Source organism: Esox lucius, chromosome 13, assembly GCF_011004845.1.
Source record: "Esox lucius isolate fEsoLuc1 chromosome 13, fEsoLuc1.pri, whole genome shotgun sequence".
NCBI classification, from domain to species: domain Eukaryota; kingdom Metazoa; phylum Chordata; class Actinopteri; order Esociformes; family Esocidae; genus Esox; species Esox lucius.
The window spans coordinates 19,534,135-19,551,346 of record NC_047581.1 but is presented as its reverse complement, the minus strand read 5'-3'; the positions used below and the strand labels follow the sequence as shown (position 1 = coordinate 19,551,346).

At 44.2% G+C, this 17,212-nt stretch overlaps 1 protein-coding gene across 6 annotated transcripts in view; it reads right to left on the bottom strand.

The window, feature by feature from the left end:
* LOC105026113 (membrane-associated phosphatidylinositol transfer protein 2) overlaps positions 1–17,212 on the bottom strand; it is a 28,941-nt gene that overhangs the window by 4,415 nt on the left and 7,314 nt on the right. The window contains exons 6-25 of one of the 6 annotated variants that reach the window (XM_020052416.3): positions 16,071–16,166; positions 13,812–13,916; positions 13,629–13,693; positions 13,276–13,347; positions 12,298–12,542; positions 11,889–12,078; positions 11,312–11,431; positions 10,718–10,932; positions 10,417–10,592; positions 10,067–10,237; positions 9,205–9,357; positions 6,185–6,349; positions 4,807–5,109; positions 3,713–3,861; positions 3,495–3,611; positions 3,293–3,409; positions 2,150–2,298; positions 605–754; positions 308–488; positions 86–214 (exon numbers count right to left, since the gene is read on the bottom strand). In XM_020052416.3, the coding sequence (XP_019907975.2) occupies positions 86–214; positions 308–488; positions 605–754; positions 2,150–2,298; positions 3,293–3,409; positions 3,495–3,611; positions 3,713–3,861; positions 4,807–5,109; positions 6,185–6,349; positions 9,205–9,357; positions 10,067–10,237; positions 10,417–10,592; positions 10,718–10,932; positions 11,312–11,431; positions 11,889–12,078; positions 12,298–12,542; positions 13,276–13,347; positions 13,629–13,693; positions 13,812–13,916; positions 16,071–16,166 (3,068 nt within the window). The remainder of the gene's footprint in view (positions 1–85; positions 215–307; positions 489–604; positions 755–2,149; positions 2,299–3,292; positions 3,410–3,494; positions 3,612–3,712; positions 3,862–4,806; positions 5,110–6,184; positions 6,350–9,204; positions 9,358–10,066; positions 10,238–10,416; positions 10,593–10,717; positions 10,933–11,311; positions 11,432–11,888; positions 12,079–12,297; positions 12,543–13,275; positions 13,348–13,628; positions 13,694–13,811; positions 13,917–16,070; positions 16,167–17,212) is intronic. The other 5 variants (XM_020052418.3, XM_020052417.3, XM_010897355.5 and 2 more) reach the window with 5 other exon arrangements.

Below are 17,212 nucleotides of genomic sequence, written 5' to 3'. Positions count from 1 at the left end.
TGGAAAGGGACAGTAAGTAATTGGAACGAGGTGTCGTAAACTAGAGGACAAGGACTGAAACGACTGAGGTGGAGTTGTGTCCCACCTGGCACTGAGTTTGCATCTTCTTGGATGGTCGGCCAATGATGTAGATCTGAGATGGAGAAAGGCCGATGGAGGTGTACACTGAGATGTCTTTGGTTGAACCGTAGCCTGCGACAATCTTCATGTGAGCCTGTGGAAACAGTGAAACGCGTCATCCATTTTTTCATCATTGCCCCTCCCCTATATTTAAGCCCAGCCTCTGTTACACCCCTCCCTTGCTGACCTCCATTAGTGACTTGAGGAAGTTGGCCTTGTGTCTCAGGGGGTCATGGACCAGGCCATCGCAGAAAGAGACAATACCATGAGGAAAGTTATGCTGAGACAGCCAGGCCACCACTCTCTGCTTCTGCATGTCTGGACGCCCCGTTACATAGACAATCAGATAGCCCAGGTCCTGCCAATGCCTGGGAAGAAATCAAATAGCATAAGAAAGAGTGGAGCAGAGGAAAGAAACCGAGCCAAATCATTTCAGCAGATACATATGACTATACAGTCCCAACGGATGCCAGGTGAATGTTACCTGACCACGTCGACTGCTCCCGCTCTCACTTTCGGGTCACTCCCCATGATGGAAACACTAGCAGCGAACGAGCCATCTATACTGAACACCACAAACTCGGTCCCACGAGGAAGCACTGTCAGGTAGCTGTCTGCAAATGTGTGGTCGCCCCTGAGTGGGAGACATGGAGACAAAATCATTGGAGATGGGAGCGACAGGGACTTATGGAACGATGGTAGCAGATAGCCTAGCGACTGGAGCAATGGGCCAGTAAATGAAAGGCAGACATTTTGAATCTCAAGCTGAAAAGATGGAGTCTCTGTTGTTGTGCCCTTCTTCTACTTACCCTGATTTATGCTAGTGGCTCATCATAACTTATATACATTTGGAGCCTTAAATACCCGGGTGGTTTGAGTCTTGAATCCAGACCGAATACCACCGTTATGACATCACATCACTTTTTACTGTTCTAATTGAGCAGTGGTTCCATCAATGATTATTCTATTAATATTTGAACACAAAGGCCTTTCCAACAACATTTCTCGCATAATCCATTTTACAGACACAAAAGAACTTCCACTGGAGGACTGTTCCCTGTGTCCCAGGGTTTGGTGCCTTCAGGAATCTGCATCTTTGAAAAAACAGGGTTTTAATCCCTTTCATGACATAAACAGTAGTTGAAGTTAAATCAAACTTAAATCATATCAATGAGATAAAACTGACTATGGGTAAGAAGAATAACAGCCTAAATGTTAAAACCTTACAGTGTCCCTTCAAAACATGTTTAGGACTGGACTGGTTAAAAGACACACCAGAAAACCTTCCTCAACATTTAAGTTTAAAGTGAACTGTCATTTCTACTGTCCATGGGTGTGAAGGCGAACCACAAGAATCTGGACTGATCAACCACCCTTGATTTTTCAGCCTGGCTGGCTTTTCCTCTTTCCACTGTGACACAACCACTAACCCCATTACAGGGGTTGAGTCACTGGCGTGCTTGCGCTTCTCATGCCAGGCTTGTTTTTGCAAATACAAAGTGAGTGGGTTGAATCACTAATGTGATCTTCCTGTCCGGTTTTGCTCCCCTTGGGCTTGTGTGGTGGGAGAGATCTTGGTAGGCTGCACTCTGCCTTAATACAGAATGATAATGGTCTGTTGATTCCCCTTTAGTGGTGTGGGGGCTGTGGTTGGCAAAGTTACGCTAATTCCAGTCTCTTTACTTCAGAAGAGCTGAATCTTTGCACCTCTACAACCACATTGGCAATTTTTTAGTAATTTTTTGACCAACTTGTTATTTGAACAGTATGAACATCTAAATTAATGATTTTGCCTTAATGTCATGTATTCTCATAACCTCTCCACCTGGCACAGCCACAAGAATACTGGACATCTAGGTCTCTAAGTTTGTGCCCTTCTACAGTTTTTCCTAGTCACTGTGCTTTTACATTACCATTGCTTTCTCAAGTTGTTTTTAGACTGGGTACCTGTATAGGCTGCTGTAAATAGGGCATCATGTTATTAATTGAATTGACTGATTAAAGAGCATGCCACAGATGTCAAGCTCACCTGACCACGAGTTTGACCGGATAGACACCAACACCCAGCCGTTTGCTCTCTGGGATGGTGAATGACACACGGCCACTGCTATTGGTCACTTCTGTGTCAAAGTACACCCAGTCTCCGGATGGGGGCTGGGTCATGATGTGGATGTCCACCTGCAAACAAAAAGAGACAGTGCCTATGGGATGTCGACACCACCATGAACTTTCCCACATATTTTCATGCCAATGAGTTCATTTCTGAGTATGGCGAGTAGGTAAGTGGAAAAGAAAATCCTTATTACGAAGTGGAAGGTTTATTGCACTACCAATACTCAGCCCAGGTGAGGCTGTTCCTCCAAACTGGATGACCTATTAAGTACGACCCTGATCGGAGAGGCTACCAAGTGGCCAATAGAAGCTTTTACAGTTTTCTGAAAAAAACAAAATGAAACCTTTTGGCTTAAATGCAAAGCGTTACATAGGGCATAAACCCAACATGGCAAATCACCCAAAGAACATAATTTCTACTGTGAAGCATGGTGGTGGCAGCATCTTGTAATGGGGGATATTTTTTTAGCGCTTGTCTGGATAGAAGGGAAAATTTACGGAGCAATGTACAGTTAGCTTTTAAGATCTTTGTGCATTTTTATTGTGATATATTTGCATATTTCAAGCATACCGATACTGTGATGGAGCATTCTTGAAAATAGGCAGTAATTCAGTGATCAGTTTTTTATTTATTAGTTAATTCCAAAAGAGAATGTCAAGCCATTTGTCTGTGAGCTAAAGCGCTCAACCGTTCTACAAGTATTAATCTTTTGTAGGTCCCCAAACAAATACCTCTCTGGGTGGCTCGTCTTTTCAGTTTGCCGCAGCTAGCGACTCAAATGAGCTGCAAATGACACCTCATTAAACCAGATAGTTTCATCTCAATTGTTAAATTTACACACTCCATGGCACTGTATGTGAAACTGTTCTCACTGTTGTAATAGGGCTCACACATTCTGATCCTTCTTTCTGAGATTGTGGCCAATAATGTATCCCAGACATTTCAACAACCCTGTAGGTTTTAATGCATTCAAACGTTAAGTGGGTGAACTCTTAATTAAGCTGTGTTAAATAGTGTTCTCCATATATATTTAAAATCTTAACCAAGAGGGGACTTCACCTTCTCCCCTGTCAGTGTGACCACGTCCAGAGGTCCATACATGAAGCGGCCTGTAACAACCTGCTGACCGTCTTCCGTGAACACTGCATCGTTCACACGATGATTGGCTGTCACATTCTGTCGAAGACATACATTTAGTGTTAAGACTAAGTCCTGAATCTCTTCAAGTGGTCCATACTGTTCTTACTGTAGAAGACCCTACCCTGATCTTGACGTGGGTCCTCTTCCTGAGCCACTTCTCCCGGGGTTTAGATGGAGTGAACTCCGACACCTCCTTACCATCCAGCTCCAGTATGCTCGAGTTTTCGTGCCGCATCACCTAAAGGAACGCACACAAAAACCCCACACACTGTAGACCCAAAGATAAAAACACCCAAGATAGCCACCACGACCTACACGTTGGCTTCAAGGGCAGGTTACCTGTCGCAGCAGGAACGACACCACGTCCGTGGACTCCCAGTAGGACGCATGGAAGAGGTGCGGTAGTGCCACCGTGGGGAAGGCGGTCAGGGCGTCAGGGCAGTACAAGGCAAAGTCTATACGCTTGGTGCCCCACCAACGGGCTGCGACTGCACAGGGAGGACGGGGACAGGCGTAAGGATATGGTGTTATGGGGTGGAAGGCAGAGGGGCAAAACACCCCAGTGCACACCCCGGGAACCTCCAAAACAGAAACCGGGTGAAGGATGCCTGCATTCTCATAGCAGAGGTCCCGTCAAATCCCAGATAATTCACAGCAGTTATTAGGAAGTTAATGTACTAAGTAACGAGTGGCTATTATTCCCGGCGCACACATTTCTTAAATAAAAATACAAAGAAATACAAAAAAAACCTGAGTCAATGTTCATTGCCACAAACCAGCATTAGTATTTCATTAGTGTATGAAAATGAAGTGGGGATGTGATTACTGGAGCATGGGATTATTAAGACATGTTCAATGATTTCAATGTTCAGTTATTTTGCCAAATAAAACCTGAATAATTCACACTGAGCAAGCTAGAGACTGAAACTGATTTATATTAAACCTCACCGTGTCCATAGGGCTCCACAAGGTAGTGGGGGGGGGGGCTTTAATACAGACAATAAACAAAATCCACCAGGAAAGTGAGTAGGTGTCAGTCATTTCAGAGCAGAGGTCGCATCATTTAAAAATGGAGGAAAAAACTCAGCAAAGGTAAGAGATACAGTGCGTTTGAAAACTATTCACACCCCTTCAATTTCTTTATATTTTGTTGTTATTAACATAATTTACCATTGATTAAATATATATTTTCAGCCATCATAACTTCAATATTCTATAAATTGCCACAAAATTTTAATTAAGTCTTTAACACAAAAACATTTGGAGAAAGTGAAGGGGACCGAAGGCACTGGTATATGTAGCAGAAATAAAACGTATTGAAAAGAGATTGATTGCGCAATGAAGTTGAATTTAAACAAAAGGAGGATAGGACTCAGCAGTCGCCTTAGCCTGGCTTTAAAGAGCTGACTGGGTCCAGTCTCTTAGAATAATACCTTGGTCCATGTCTGCCTGGGAGTCCAGAGATACCAGGTCAGTAAAGGCATGATCCAGGCCAGCTGATAGTTGCCTCTCTAACTGAACACAGGGGCTTACACCTCCGTTAACTTCTCGGGCAGTGTCTGCCTCTGGGTCTGGCCTGATTCCTTTGTCTCTGTCAGTAGATCCTGGGATTGGGTCAGCCCTTTCTTTTCTAAAGGACTTAGGGGGGCTTCTCAGGGAAAATTTGTTTTGCGGTGACAGGGCAATTAGGGACAAAAGGCTGGATTTTTTGTTTTGGTTAATTTGGCACGGTTGTGCTATGGGGGAAAAAAACAAAAAGAAAACATGTAAAAATGAATGATGGGTTAAAACAAAGGACATTGGTGGCATGCAGTTCAGTACAGTATAAATCAGGTAAGTCCAGTTCGAAACAAACACTAAGTACTTCTGCTACCAGCTGCATTCACAACCTGAAATTGGACCTCAGATTAACTGAAAAGGGAGGGTTAGAATTATATTTGACCAAACCAATTTTCTTACTTCCCCCCCCCCCCAAGACATATTGCTGCACAACTTTGTTGTGCTCCTGAAAAGTGATAAAAGCATTTTAATGGTGCTTGCTTTTGACAATGAGCATTTCTTCCAATAACCACAAACTGGAAATTATCCCATCAAAGCACATTACCTCCAAAATGAGTAGAACATGAGAAAATGTTTTAGAATTGTTATTAGAGCATCCACTTTACATATAGATTACAAGGGGAAAGTTGGAGAATCTAATCAAACACAACGGAAGCTTGGTCATCTGGGCAGACAGTACAAAAGGGAATGAATGATGCAGGGAGGACTCTGTGAGAACAGGTCTCTTTACATGCATGGCAAACATTAAATAAATGCAGAACTCCTCCTTTGCATTTACATTCAAACAATGGGTCAGAGTAAGACAGACACACAGCAAAAAGAGGCATTTCTTCTTTAGTTGCAGTGTATTAAACGCCTGGTCCACTGTATTCGAAGGAGTGACAAGGTGGAAAGGGCCAGTGGAACTCGTTCCAGGTGTCATAACTTATCGGAGCTGAGCTAGCAGGTAAGTAAGTGGTTATTCTGTGGACATAGGCACAGCCGGGTCCTGCAGAACCGCTGGCACGCAGCCACAGTAAGTGATGTGTGCAGAGCGAGGAAGGAGGGTCAGAGAGAACGAGAGAACTGACTGGGAGGAGATTGAAGAAGTGCAGTGGAGTAGGAAGATCAAGAGAGAAGAGCAAGAGAGAAAAGAAACACAAAGTGGGCAGAGACCAATTGTGAGAGATAGACTAAAAGGTTGAAAAGAGGCGAGATGGAGCTGTGTGTGCGTGGATAGGGAGAGATACTGGTGGTAACGAGAACACTTACTGTTGGCCATGTTGGTGGCAGTGTAACTGTCTGCCATTCCTGAGACCTGGCTGGCAATGCTGACCTCACTGGCCCTCCGCAGGCCCCGGGAGTGGGGGCCCGTAACGGGGGAGGAGGGGTACGAACTGTCCATGAAGACACCACCATGAGACTGAACAACATCCGCTATTGAGCCGAAACAAGGAGATCCCATTAGACACGGACAAGAGGAGAGGTGGAGGAACAGGCAGGGGAACAGGATGATATGAATGGGTCGGCAACCAAGAAATGTGACACGCCGCACTGTGGTTTCGGAGACCAGCTGTGGCCAACGTCACGTTTCTGGGACAATAAGTGAGTGGTCAAATAGTGGCCTGATCAATACAACAGCATGTGAAAAGAGACACGTTAACAGTAACCCCACTGGTTGTCATGGCACTATGCATCAACGTTTTGAATGTCGGTCCAATTATCAGTGGGACTGTTATTAGCATGTGTTACCATGTATTACTGTGGCAATGACAGATCCAGATCACCCGGCACAGCCAGAAGAGGACTGGTCACCCCTCTGAGCCTGGGTCCTCTCTAGGTTTCTTCCTAAAATTCGACCTTAGGGAGTTTTTCCTAGCCACTGAAATTCAACACTACTGTTGTCTGCTCCTTGGGGTTTAAGGCCGGGTGTCTCTGTAAAGCACTTTGTGACAACTGCTGTTGTAAAAAGGGCTTTATAAATAAATTTGATTGAGATATAACGTGTAATTAACATGTTGTTGTAACAGACAGGTCAGAAGATACTATATTCACCATCATCACTAGCAGAAAAAACGCAAGGATACAAACAATAACAATGCAATGGTCAGGGTTCCATGTTTCAAGCAGACTCCTGAGCGACACACAGCGTAGGTTCGATGCCTCTGATTTGGCAAAATCACCCAATAGGAGAACATATTTGTCTGGTCACAGTGGAATGGTTTACATGGAGACTTCTGCCACACTCCCCCAAAATGTTTTTCTAGATGCTGCGGTAGGAAAGAAACCATCAGGCCTCTACACTGGCATTTTCTACAAGGAGCTCCTAAGTTTAAAAAGCTAGCAGCAATTAATACATTTAGGAGCACAATTACATTGTTGAGGGAGTGTTTTAATTGTCTCGCGTGCTGATAATTGCCCACAGCAATTATGGATAATAACAAACAGCTGAAAACATATTATACATGTACACTACTGTTCAAAAGTTTGGAGTCACTTAGAAATGTCCTTGTTTTCCATAAAAACATACAAGAAATCAGTTTGAATAGAAAATACAGCAAAATGAATAGGAAATATCTTAATCTTTTCTTTTTATTCGCCAGTCTGAAATATGTCTTTTCCTTTGCAACTCTGCCTGGAAGGCCAGCATCCCGGAGTCACCTCTTCACTGTTGACACTGAGGCTCGTGTTTTGCAGTTCCTATTTAATGAAGCTGCCAGTTAAGGAGGTGTGATGTGTCGGTTTTTCAAACTAGACACTCAAATGTATTTGTCCTCATGCTCAGTTTTATATTGTCCTATATTGTGTTGTATGTCCTCTTGCTCCCACTCCTCTTTATATTCTGGTTAGAGCCAGTTTGTGCTGTTCTGTGAAGGGAGTAGAGCACAGTGTTGTATGAGAGCTTCAGTTTGTTGGCAATTTTTCGCATGGAATAGCCTTCATTTCTCAGAACAAGAATAGACTGACTAGTTTCAGACGAAAGTTCTTTGTTACTGGACATTTTGAGCTTGTAATCAAACCTACAATTATTGATGTTTCAGATAACTCTCAACTAGTCTTTAAACAGTTTTCAGCTGTGCTAACATAATTGCAAAAGAGTTTTGGGTTTTCAATTAGCATTTTTAAAATGATAAACTTGGATTGGCAAACAGTGTGCCACTGGAACACAGGAGTGATGGTTGCTGATAATAGGCCTCTGTAAGCCTATGTAGATATTCCATTAAAAATAAGCAGTTTCCAGCTATAATAATAATTTACAACAATCAATTAACAATGTCTACACTGTATTTGTAATCAATTTGATGTTATTTTAATGGACAAAATATGTGCTTTTCTTTCAAAAACAAGGACATTTCTAAGTGACCCCAAACTTTTGAATGGTAGTGTATATCTATTGTCTATAGTGTATGTAACTCACAAAGCTAAATATACAGCGAGTTACTCTTTGCTTTCAATTCATGCCTGCAACTCTTCCCAGTACTGCTGCTTTCTGTCAATATATTTATTAACTACCTCAAATATTTTCCAAGTTATACTTTCTCAGTTGTATTTTTTCCCTTTTTTATTTATTAATATAAACACTCAGAGTAAAATGTTCTGTGCGATAGTCCTATTTTTACAAATCTCGCCCTTTTATTTTGCTTCTATCATTAGATAAATGCAGGCTACCGCTGCTGCTATATTCAACAAATTAAAAATAATACAACTTATGTTCAAATTCTATTTATGTTTGTGTTGCAAACTGGGCAAGCAACATGCACGGCAATGCAACATGAGATTTTGTGGATTATGTAAAAACTGCATTTACTTCAGAATTGTTTTGTGAGAAGTGTGAACGGTGCCAATGAAGCATAAGCTTAGTTTCCAATGCACAGGCGAATATAAAACACAACCGTAGCTGTAGTTTCTGCAGTTGAAATCGGCACTTGCTCATGAGCGAATATGTTTGCGCCCAGAAATGTTTTGTTGCATACGCAAGTGAAATCGTTGCACTGTAGTCCCGCGGGGGCAGGCAGCACCGCCGTATCTCCATAGTTTTACAAAGGACATAAACAATGGAGGGCAACAGCAAAACACAACACAGCAAAACAAGGACACACTCTCCCAGGTCAAGGTTTCCCTCAAGCCTCAATCGTTCACTGTGATTCTGAGGCACCGGAGCGGAATGAAAACACACAGCGAGGAAAACGGGGGTGCAACGTCCACTAAACACAGAAGGAGACGTGTACGACACGGATGTAGAATCAGGGAGGGTCGAGGAGGGGTGCAGGTGAAGAGGAGGGGCTACACACACTCCAGGACAGCAGGTGAAGCCTTGAGGCAGCCATCCTGCCAGTTTAACACAGGCACAGGGATGCAGGTCTCAGTGATGGACTCCTGACAGCGGAAAGAGAGAGGGGCCCCACTATCGAGCAGGAGCTGAGGGTTGTTCTGGACAGTCTCCACTAGAGAGGGAGGTGGGGGGGCCAAAGGTGAAAGGACAGGGGACAGGGGGTTCAGGGAAAAGGGGATTTTGCAGAGATGGGGGGCAGGAGGCCAAGAGAGAAGGGGGGAAAAAGACAATGAAGACACAGAAAACATGAAGCAGTAACAAGAACAACAGAAATGTGAGAAATGCGAATCCGGAAATATTATAGTGGCAGTAACTACGGTAACGGGCTACAGAGTAGAGCTAGTGGCAGAGGGGTCATGTTGTTCTGGGATTCTAACTCAGGCTGGTTCTCACATTTAACATACATCTGTGCACACATAACGAACAAAGCAAAATGAATCTTTAAAACCTTCTCAACGATGAATGCCTCATTGTATACAAGAGGATGGGGGCAGACAGCTCATTGGAAAACTATCATCATTACACAACTCAGATGAAAGGAAACAAGCCAAGCAGCCATTCTCCAACTGTCCTTCCCTGCTGTCTCTAGCCACCCACAGACCACACGGCCATAGGTCTTAGGAACACTTTACACATACGAAAAAGAAATAATAAACGACTTAATCCATCACCTTGGAGAATATTTACACCCTGTTACCCAGCCGGGCTTCAATGTTTCATGAACAAGGGGCATTATATCCCGTGACCGTGACACAGTAGCTTGTTTGCATTTAAATGCACAACAGCCTGTATTCTCCCAGCTCCTAGTCCATTGTGCTCACCCAGTAGAGCGGAGTTGCCATCCCCGAGGGGAAAGCGAGTGTAGCGGGGTATGTTGAACGGTGGCAGAAGGTGGAACTTCTTCTCCAAAAGTGGCTCCAGTCGTGATGCCGAGGGGTCAGCTGGGTGGAACAGGTTGTAGACCTGCTGGCAGGCTGGGCGCAGCTGGGCCACTAGGGGGCGGCAGAGAGTAAACAGCCGTGAAGGAGGTGGACAGGCTATTTAGATACAACCCAGCATACAGTACAGACTAGGTTTTCACTACCCAGTTCCTACCACAGAACTTTTACGTGGTAAATAACACACCTTCAAGGAACATTCATAAATGTTCCTTCTGATTAAGTGGGATTACCATCCAGCACAGGAATGACAGTCTTCCTCAGGGCGAGGACCAGGCCAAGAGGAGACCCGAACAGGAAGAAGTCTGCCACCTCGAAGTCGAACTTCCCCAGAGAGCCGCCATCCTGGAAGGTGCTACTGCTGGACCGCCGGGAGCTTGAGTCGGTCCGCAGAACACTGGCATGGAGGCTGAGAGGACAACAGGCCGAGTCAGGAGGGAAGCATACAGTGACAGAAACTGCATGTTAAGCCGTTCTCTTTTAGCACGGTTATTAGCCCTCAGCTACATCAGTGCAGTGATGTCCTGGTCTCACCTGGTCAGGAAAGCCTGGTGGTGTTTGATGGTGTCCAGCTCGTATGTGGAGGAGTCGCTCCTCTTGCGGGGCAGCTGTTTCTTGGAGTCGTCAGGCCCTCCTGAGCGGGGGATGTCGATGTTGCTGCGGCTCAGGTGGCGGCTGCCCTCCAGGGTGGGAGAGGAGGACCCTTGCCCGCTGTTAATGACGATGCCTGGGGAGAGGAGGTCCTGGTCCTGGAGGAGGAGGTCAATCAATCAATCACATTTATTTTATAAAGCTCTTTTTACAACAGCAGTTGTCACAAAGGGCCTTAACAAAACACCCGGCCTTAAACCCCAAGGAGCAAACAACAACATTGTTGAATTTCAGCGGCTAGGAAAAACTCCCTAAGAAGGCTGAAATATAGGAAGAAACCTAGAGAGGAACCAGGCTCAGAGGGACGACCAGTCTTCTTCTGGCTGTGCCGGGCGCTGGATAACTGCTTATCCAGGAGAAATGAGGCAGTGAAACAGGGTTAGAACATATTGAATAAGAGCTACAGTGTCTGGGATTTTGGGGTAAAGATAATTGTATAACGAGGACAGTAGCTAAGCTTCAAAGATGGGGTTTTACCTGAATGCTGATTACACTGCCCCTGCGGCTGCTGTTCTGGCTCTCACCAGTAGTTTGGTTGCTGCTGCACAAAGCGTCAAACCCCAGGATCCCTCCAACGCAGTCCCCAATCAGACACACCTACATACAGGTCACAGGTCAATTTACAACAACAGATCAGATCATTAATTATAAATCAAACTTGATGGAGAGGGTTATAAACAAATCAGATGTAATAATTACACACAAGCAGACAAAAACACACACCTAACCACACACCAAAAGCAAGAGGAAAATACATTATTAAATGAACAATCAAACGAAGACAACCTAGGACCATTTGTAATAAAAAGGCTAGTATGTAAGTAAACCTGTGTCAGATGAGAAAGAAATTGTGACTAACAAAAAACACCCACATCATTTAATAACAGACAATAGCCACATACTAAATTAGGCTGTAAACGGATTGAAACCCAATTTATGTTTTTTTCCACAGCAGATCTCATTGACTCTGAATCATGGACTTGACCCTCAGTGTTGGGACTGAATTATAATATTACAGCAATTTAAGAGCTCCATATGAACAGCAGCACCACACCTGGCCAGAGAAGGTTGCCCCATCCAGGGACTTGATGAAGTCATTGTACACTTGGTTGGCTCTCATGATAACTGTAACCACGGCCTCTTGGTACTGGGGGCCAGATGTGGCAAGGAGAGGCAGGGCAGCCAGGGGGATGTGGTCCTGACTGCTAGACAGGCAGCTCTCATCATAGCTGTAGGGGCTCAGACTGAATCCGACACACAGACACACACACACACACACACACACACACACACACACACACACACACACACACACACACACACACACACACACACACACACACACACACACACACACACACACACACACACACACACACAGGAGCATGTTAGTAGTCATAGTCGTGTGTGCACTGTAGCCGTGGAAACATGGTCTGCGGTTGTGCGGCGTGACCCTCCCTCACTTGGACACCAGAGAGAAGGCCTCAGCGCAGATGGCGGGGCAGGGCACCAGGCGGATGGCGATGTGGCCCAGCGCGGCGGGGTAATGCACACGCATCACCGTGTCAAAGGCCGTGGTGATGGTGTTGACGTCGCCCTGCTTACTGGCCTGGTCCCCTCCGCCTGTGTCCAGGATGTTGCCCCCGTGAAGCACCAGGATCAGCACGTGAATCTTAGAAGGCGGCAGACACTGCTGTGAGGAGAGCTCCTATCATGGGGGGAGGAGACGAGGGGAATGGAGGTTAAGAGGAACGGCAGTGCGAGATCTGTTGAACTGAAGGGATATGAAGATGTTCACCCGTGGAGCCATGCTTTTGGCTTGGGCTGCTTCTGTATGCTGACGTCCTCACAAAAGCACACAGAGATTGTAAGGAGGCTTTGTGGTCGTGCACTCCTCTTTGGTATAATAACTATACATATCATTGTGTGTTTTAACTTCCTTCAGACATGAAACACAGGAAGTGTATATGATGACCACACCCTAGCCAGCAACAGCATGCCGTCAAGATGTCCTGCTCCCTGAGGCATTAGAGAATCGCTAAGAGACGTTGGCCCAAACTACACCCCCGCCAATCACACTGCAAACATTTCCAGTTCTAGCCAACCACATGAACAAGGCAACCACAACCATCACCATGGTCAAGGACACACTTCTACACAGACAAAACCACTCACGTGAAAAGGAAAAAACGTAATGTGCAGTTTTGCAATTTTAACAGATTTGTTGGATCCAAAACTCACATTGCTCACAAAGGGGCTGTACACTGAACACTCCATGGCACGACTACAGTTCAGAGGATATTTCACAAGGGACAGGGGGTCTGGGGAGTGGTGAGGTGGGCTGGGGCAGGGGCAGGAACAGGGTGGTTAGTACTGGGTCTATTAAGGTCTCCGTGGGACCATTCCAGCCCATGATGCAATGGGACAGGAAGTTTACTTACTGGCTGGTGCTTGGTTACGGTGATGGTAGGAATGGTAGAGCTATCGGCTTGGTTGCTAACAGAGCCACGTATCTGAACACAAGAGGACAGAGAGGCTAAAGAAGTGGAACCCTCTCTGACTGCTGCCGTTAAAGCCCAAATGCAGAGTTCACTTTAACCCCTATAGTTAGACCTGAATGCGTCACTGATTGATGTAAGTGAATTTTTTAACTCATACCTCATGAGTGGTCAAAGTTAATATTTTGTCTGAATAAAGGCAGGCCGCTTCTATGTGGCATGATGCTGTAAGTAGGACCAGATGTCAGGGTGTTGTTGGTCCACCAATATTCCGTTAAAAAGCCATTCATCCTCACCTCATCCAGCCTCTCCTCACTGGCCGTCCTCTCATAGTCCCTTGTCATGTCTTTGTACAGTTCTCCTGTAGAAACAAACAGAATCATGATAATATAATCCATTCAGCGGACAACTAACTCCCTCCTCTCCCTTTACTACATCTCCCATCATGCACATCAAACACAGGAACTCCCTCTTCATACCAGGGACGTCTTCTACATCAGCTGCATCAATCTTGTCCATGAGGTCATTGGAGTTCCACTTGGATATCTCCTTGGGGAGAACCTCTTCATCTCCTGACAAGTCCTCTGTGCAGAGAAAGGACAGGATTTGTTTTACTAAGTGGCCATATTCTTAAGCATTACACCAGTTCCGTTAAACTTACAGGATATACAGATGACCAGACACAGTTCTGAATTCTTGTAACAGTTAGTTTTGACATTTATTTGTTCACAAATGTAAATGGGTCTTCCATATACTGGTGGAGTACTGACAGAGACAAACACCTTATATATACACCTCATTGCACTGTGTCCATGTAAGCCATTTAGATATGAGAACGGATTAAATAATCACTACTGTGTAGTTGGTTTCTTTTAGAAACCACAGTAGTTTTGCATTTGCCTCATCAATGGAATCACCAAGCCCCTGGACCCTTTCAGTGTAATCCCATTAGACATACTGTGCCAGGGCACATCGGCTTTATTAAAAGGTCACCTGTCAGCAACCTCAGCTGGTCCTCGGTTACACAGATCAGGGAGAAGCTCAGTTCAGTTAAAAAGACTGGGTAGTGTAAGGAGCATTTATCCGAGTATGCTCAGGAAAACACTTGATGTCAAGAGCAATAGCATTCAGGTGTCATGTTATTTTAATAGAATTATATTATAGTCAATATAACAAAACTGTCATGGACTGATAGTGTAAATGTTACCGCTGCTTTGCCCTTATATTTGTCTGCTTCCTCATTCATTTTTTATTTAAAAATCCATACTTTTGCATTATAGAGCCAAAAACAGCTGAAGAAATTATTTTATTAAAGGGCAATTATTAAAAAGGTCACTGCATTTCCATATCTGACTGGACTGGGGTTAATTCCAGACATATGTATGTTAACAAACAACATGAAGCCTACACGGTATTATCACCTTGTGAACTGCATGATGGGTCACAGTCATTGTAATGAATACAATTACACAGGCGGGTTCGTCTCAGGTCATATGACATTCTACTGTGATCAGGGAAAATGCAATAAAAACAATTCTGGAGATCCATTGTGCTTAGTGCTTACAGTACACACATCACAACAGCCAAAGACTGCTCCTGTAGAAATCCTTGTACACACGGCAAAATTGTCCAAGTTCATTATCCAGGGATCAACTAACTCCTATGTAAGGTGGCTTGTTTAAGAAAAAAGATAATAACAGAGAATGTAACCTATTATACAGGCTTCCCAAAGAGTCACATACTGACTATTGGGGATTTTCATTGATTACTTTCAGCTCAGGAAATAAAACCTTTCAACATAACTTGTTTATCACATGACCAATCTATTTACATCAAGGTGAAGATATCATTTTTCTCTTTGTTTTGATGTAAATGTTAGGATTTTGCGTTAAATCCTGACCAGGCAATTGGGTTTTTACAGATGCACCAGAAAACATTTGTTTTCCATCCGCCATTACCAGAATAAGAGTCAACAGAGGAATGTTAAAGCAATCAATTCAGTGAACTTTATGTGACAAGTGCATTTTACACCCCTCAAACACAGGAAATGGATGACTGAAAAGGTGAGATCCTTTAGTGGGTGTGGATTGCCTCACAGTTATCTGTACTAGAAACACAGCTACTCTCGTAGTGAACATAAATAATGTCACAAACAACAAAAGCATAGAGCTGAATATATTTGAACATGAAGGATAAATGCACATGATGTTATTTCATGACAGTTTCAAAACTCGATACAAATATATGCCAAACAGCATTATCTAAATAGATACAAAGGGAACATGCATTTTTGTATTATTCTTCTAACTTAATTTTTTTTAATTTAAACATTATTTTAATATCTAAGTCATTAATCAGGCATCCACACATACCTATACACAAAAGAAAATATATTTTGTGGATTGACTTGACTGGATGATTGTCAGTGTGTGTGCGCATGTTGTGTGCGTTTTGGCAGTGGAACAGGTGATGGCAGAACGTGACGATTTCAGCACTTCTTCACGACAAGCCACCCTGGTTGGAGTAATCTCCTGGGCTCACCCTGGAGATGAACCGAAGGGTTGAGCTACACCCACCTATTTCAACCGCAGGCCCAAAGCATGCTGGGTATCTGGGTAGCTTAAGAAATGATCTGTGTTGAAGAGTCAGAGGAGGAAGTAACAGCAGGGTTATGGGACAGGAACACAGTGTGGTCTACTGTAGGCCTCTAGACAACGTGAACAGCATTGTGGAGTTACCGTGAGCATCAAAGAACTCCTCTTCAGAGCTGTCGTCAGAATCTCGCGCTATGCTCTGCATCCTCCATTCAGACAGGCTGTGGCGTGACGGACTTGCTATAACACACAGACAGTGAAGAGAACAAACAATACCACTGCTTACTGTTCTAACGGAAACTCCCACAATGATGCAAACACTGAAATGGACACATACACAAACATACATTTACTTAGCTTTCTAAATGGGGACATCAGTTAAACAAACCTACTTTTACAAACCCAAACCCTTATCCTAACCTTAACCTAACCCTAAACCTGATAACCTAACGTGTAATGCATAAACATAACTTAACTTAGCCATAACTAATAATGCCCAACACTAACCCCTTAACTCAAAAATTGGGACCTAAAGTGTAAATGCCCTTTTCAAAATAGGGACAAGAAATGTCCCCATTAGTAAACTCCTACTGTGTTGTTCAGCTCCAAACACACACACACCCACTCAAAGTATAAACAACTCAAGACCCTGTGAGGCATACAGCACCTAGTCCCATTGGATTATTGGTGAAATTCTATGTAACACGGAAACAGCAAACACACTGACGGCTCAACTAACACTGTGGTTTGGGGTGGGGATGGGTCTTCTTGAAACCCTAGCTGGCCCATATTAGATGCTTATGGCTTGGGGAACGCAGCTGTGCCTGTCAGCCCAGAGAGGGGAGCAGCAGGGTACAGGGGAGGGTCAGTGTGAAGAGCGTCAGACTCCTCTAGCCTGTGATGTCAACAGTGCTGCTATAAATAGCCTTGAGAGTGTTGGAGAGAGCGGTGTAACAGGGAGTGAAATGAGGCTGTCTGGTGGAAGGAGGGGGTCCAGGTGGCAGCTGACCGAGGTGTGAATTGGTTAAAACCATCTGGATGAAGCTGGCACCATGGTACTGAATACAGTACATAAATACAAGCACATGTCCTTCTACCACCCGCGTGCTACATTCAACAAGACCTTATTTTCTTCTTTACCCCATTTTCTGCCCTCCCAAATAGTGAAAACCCCACGTCGGTCACAGGTCAAGACATCTGATAAAAGTCTTGAGGAGCCGTTCTGCTTCTTGTCAAATAACTCGGTAAACCAGGAGGCATTCCCAAATACATACGTGGAGATGATA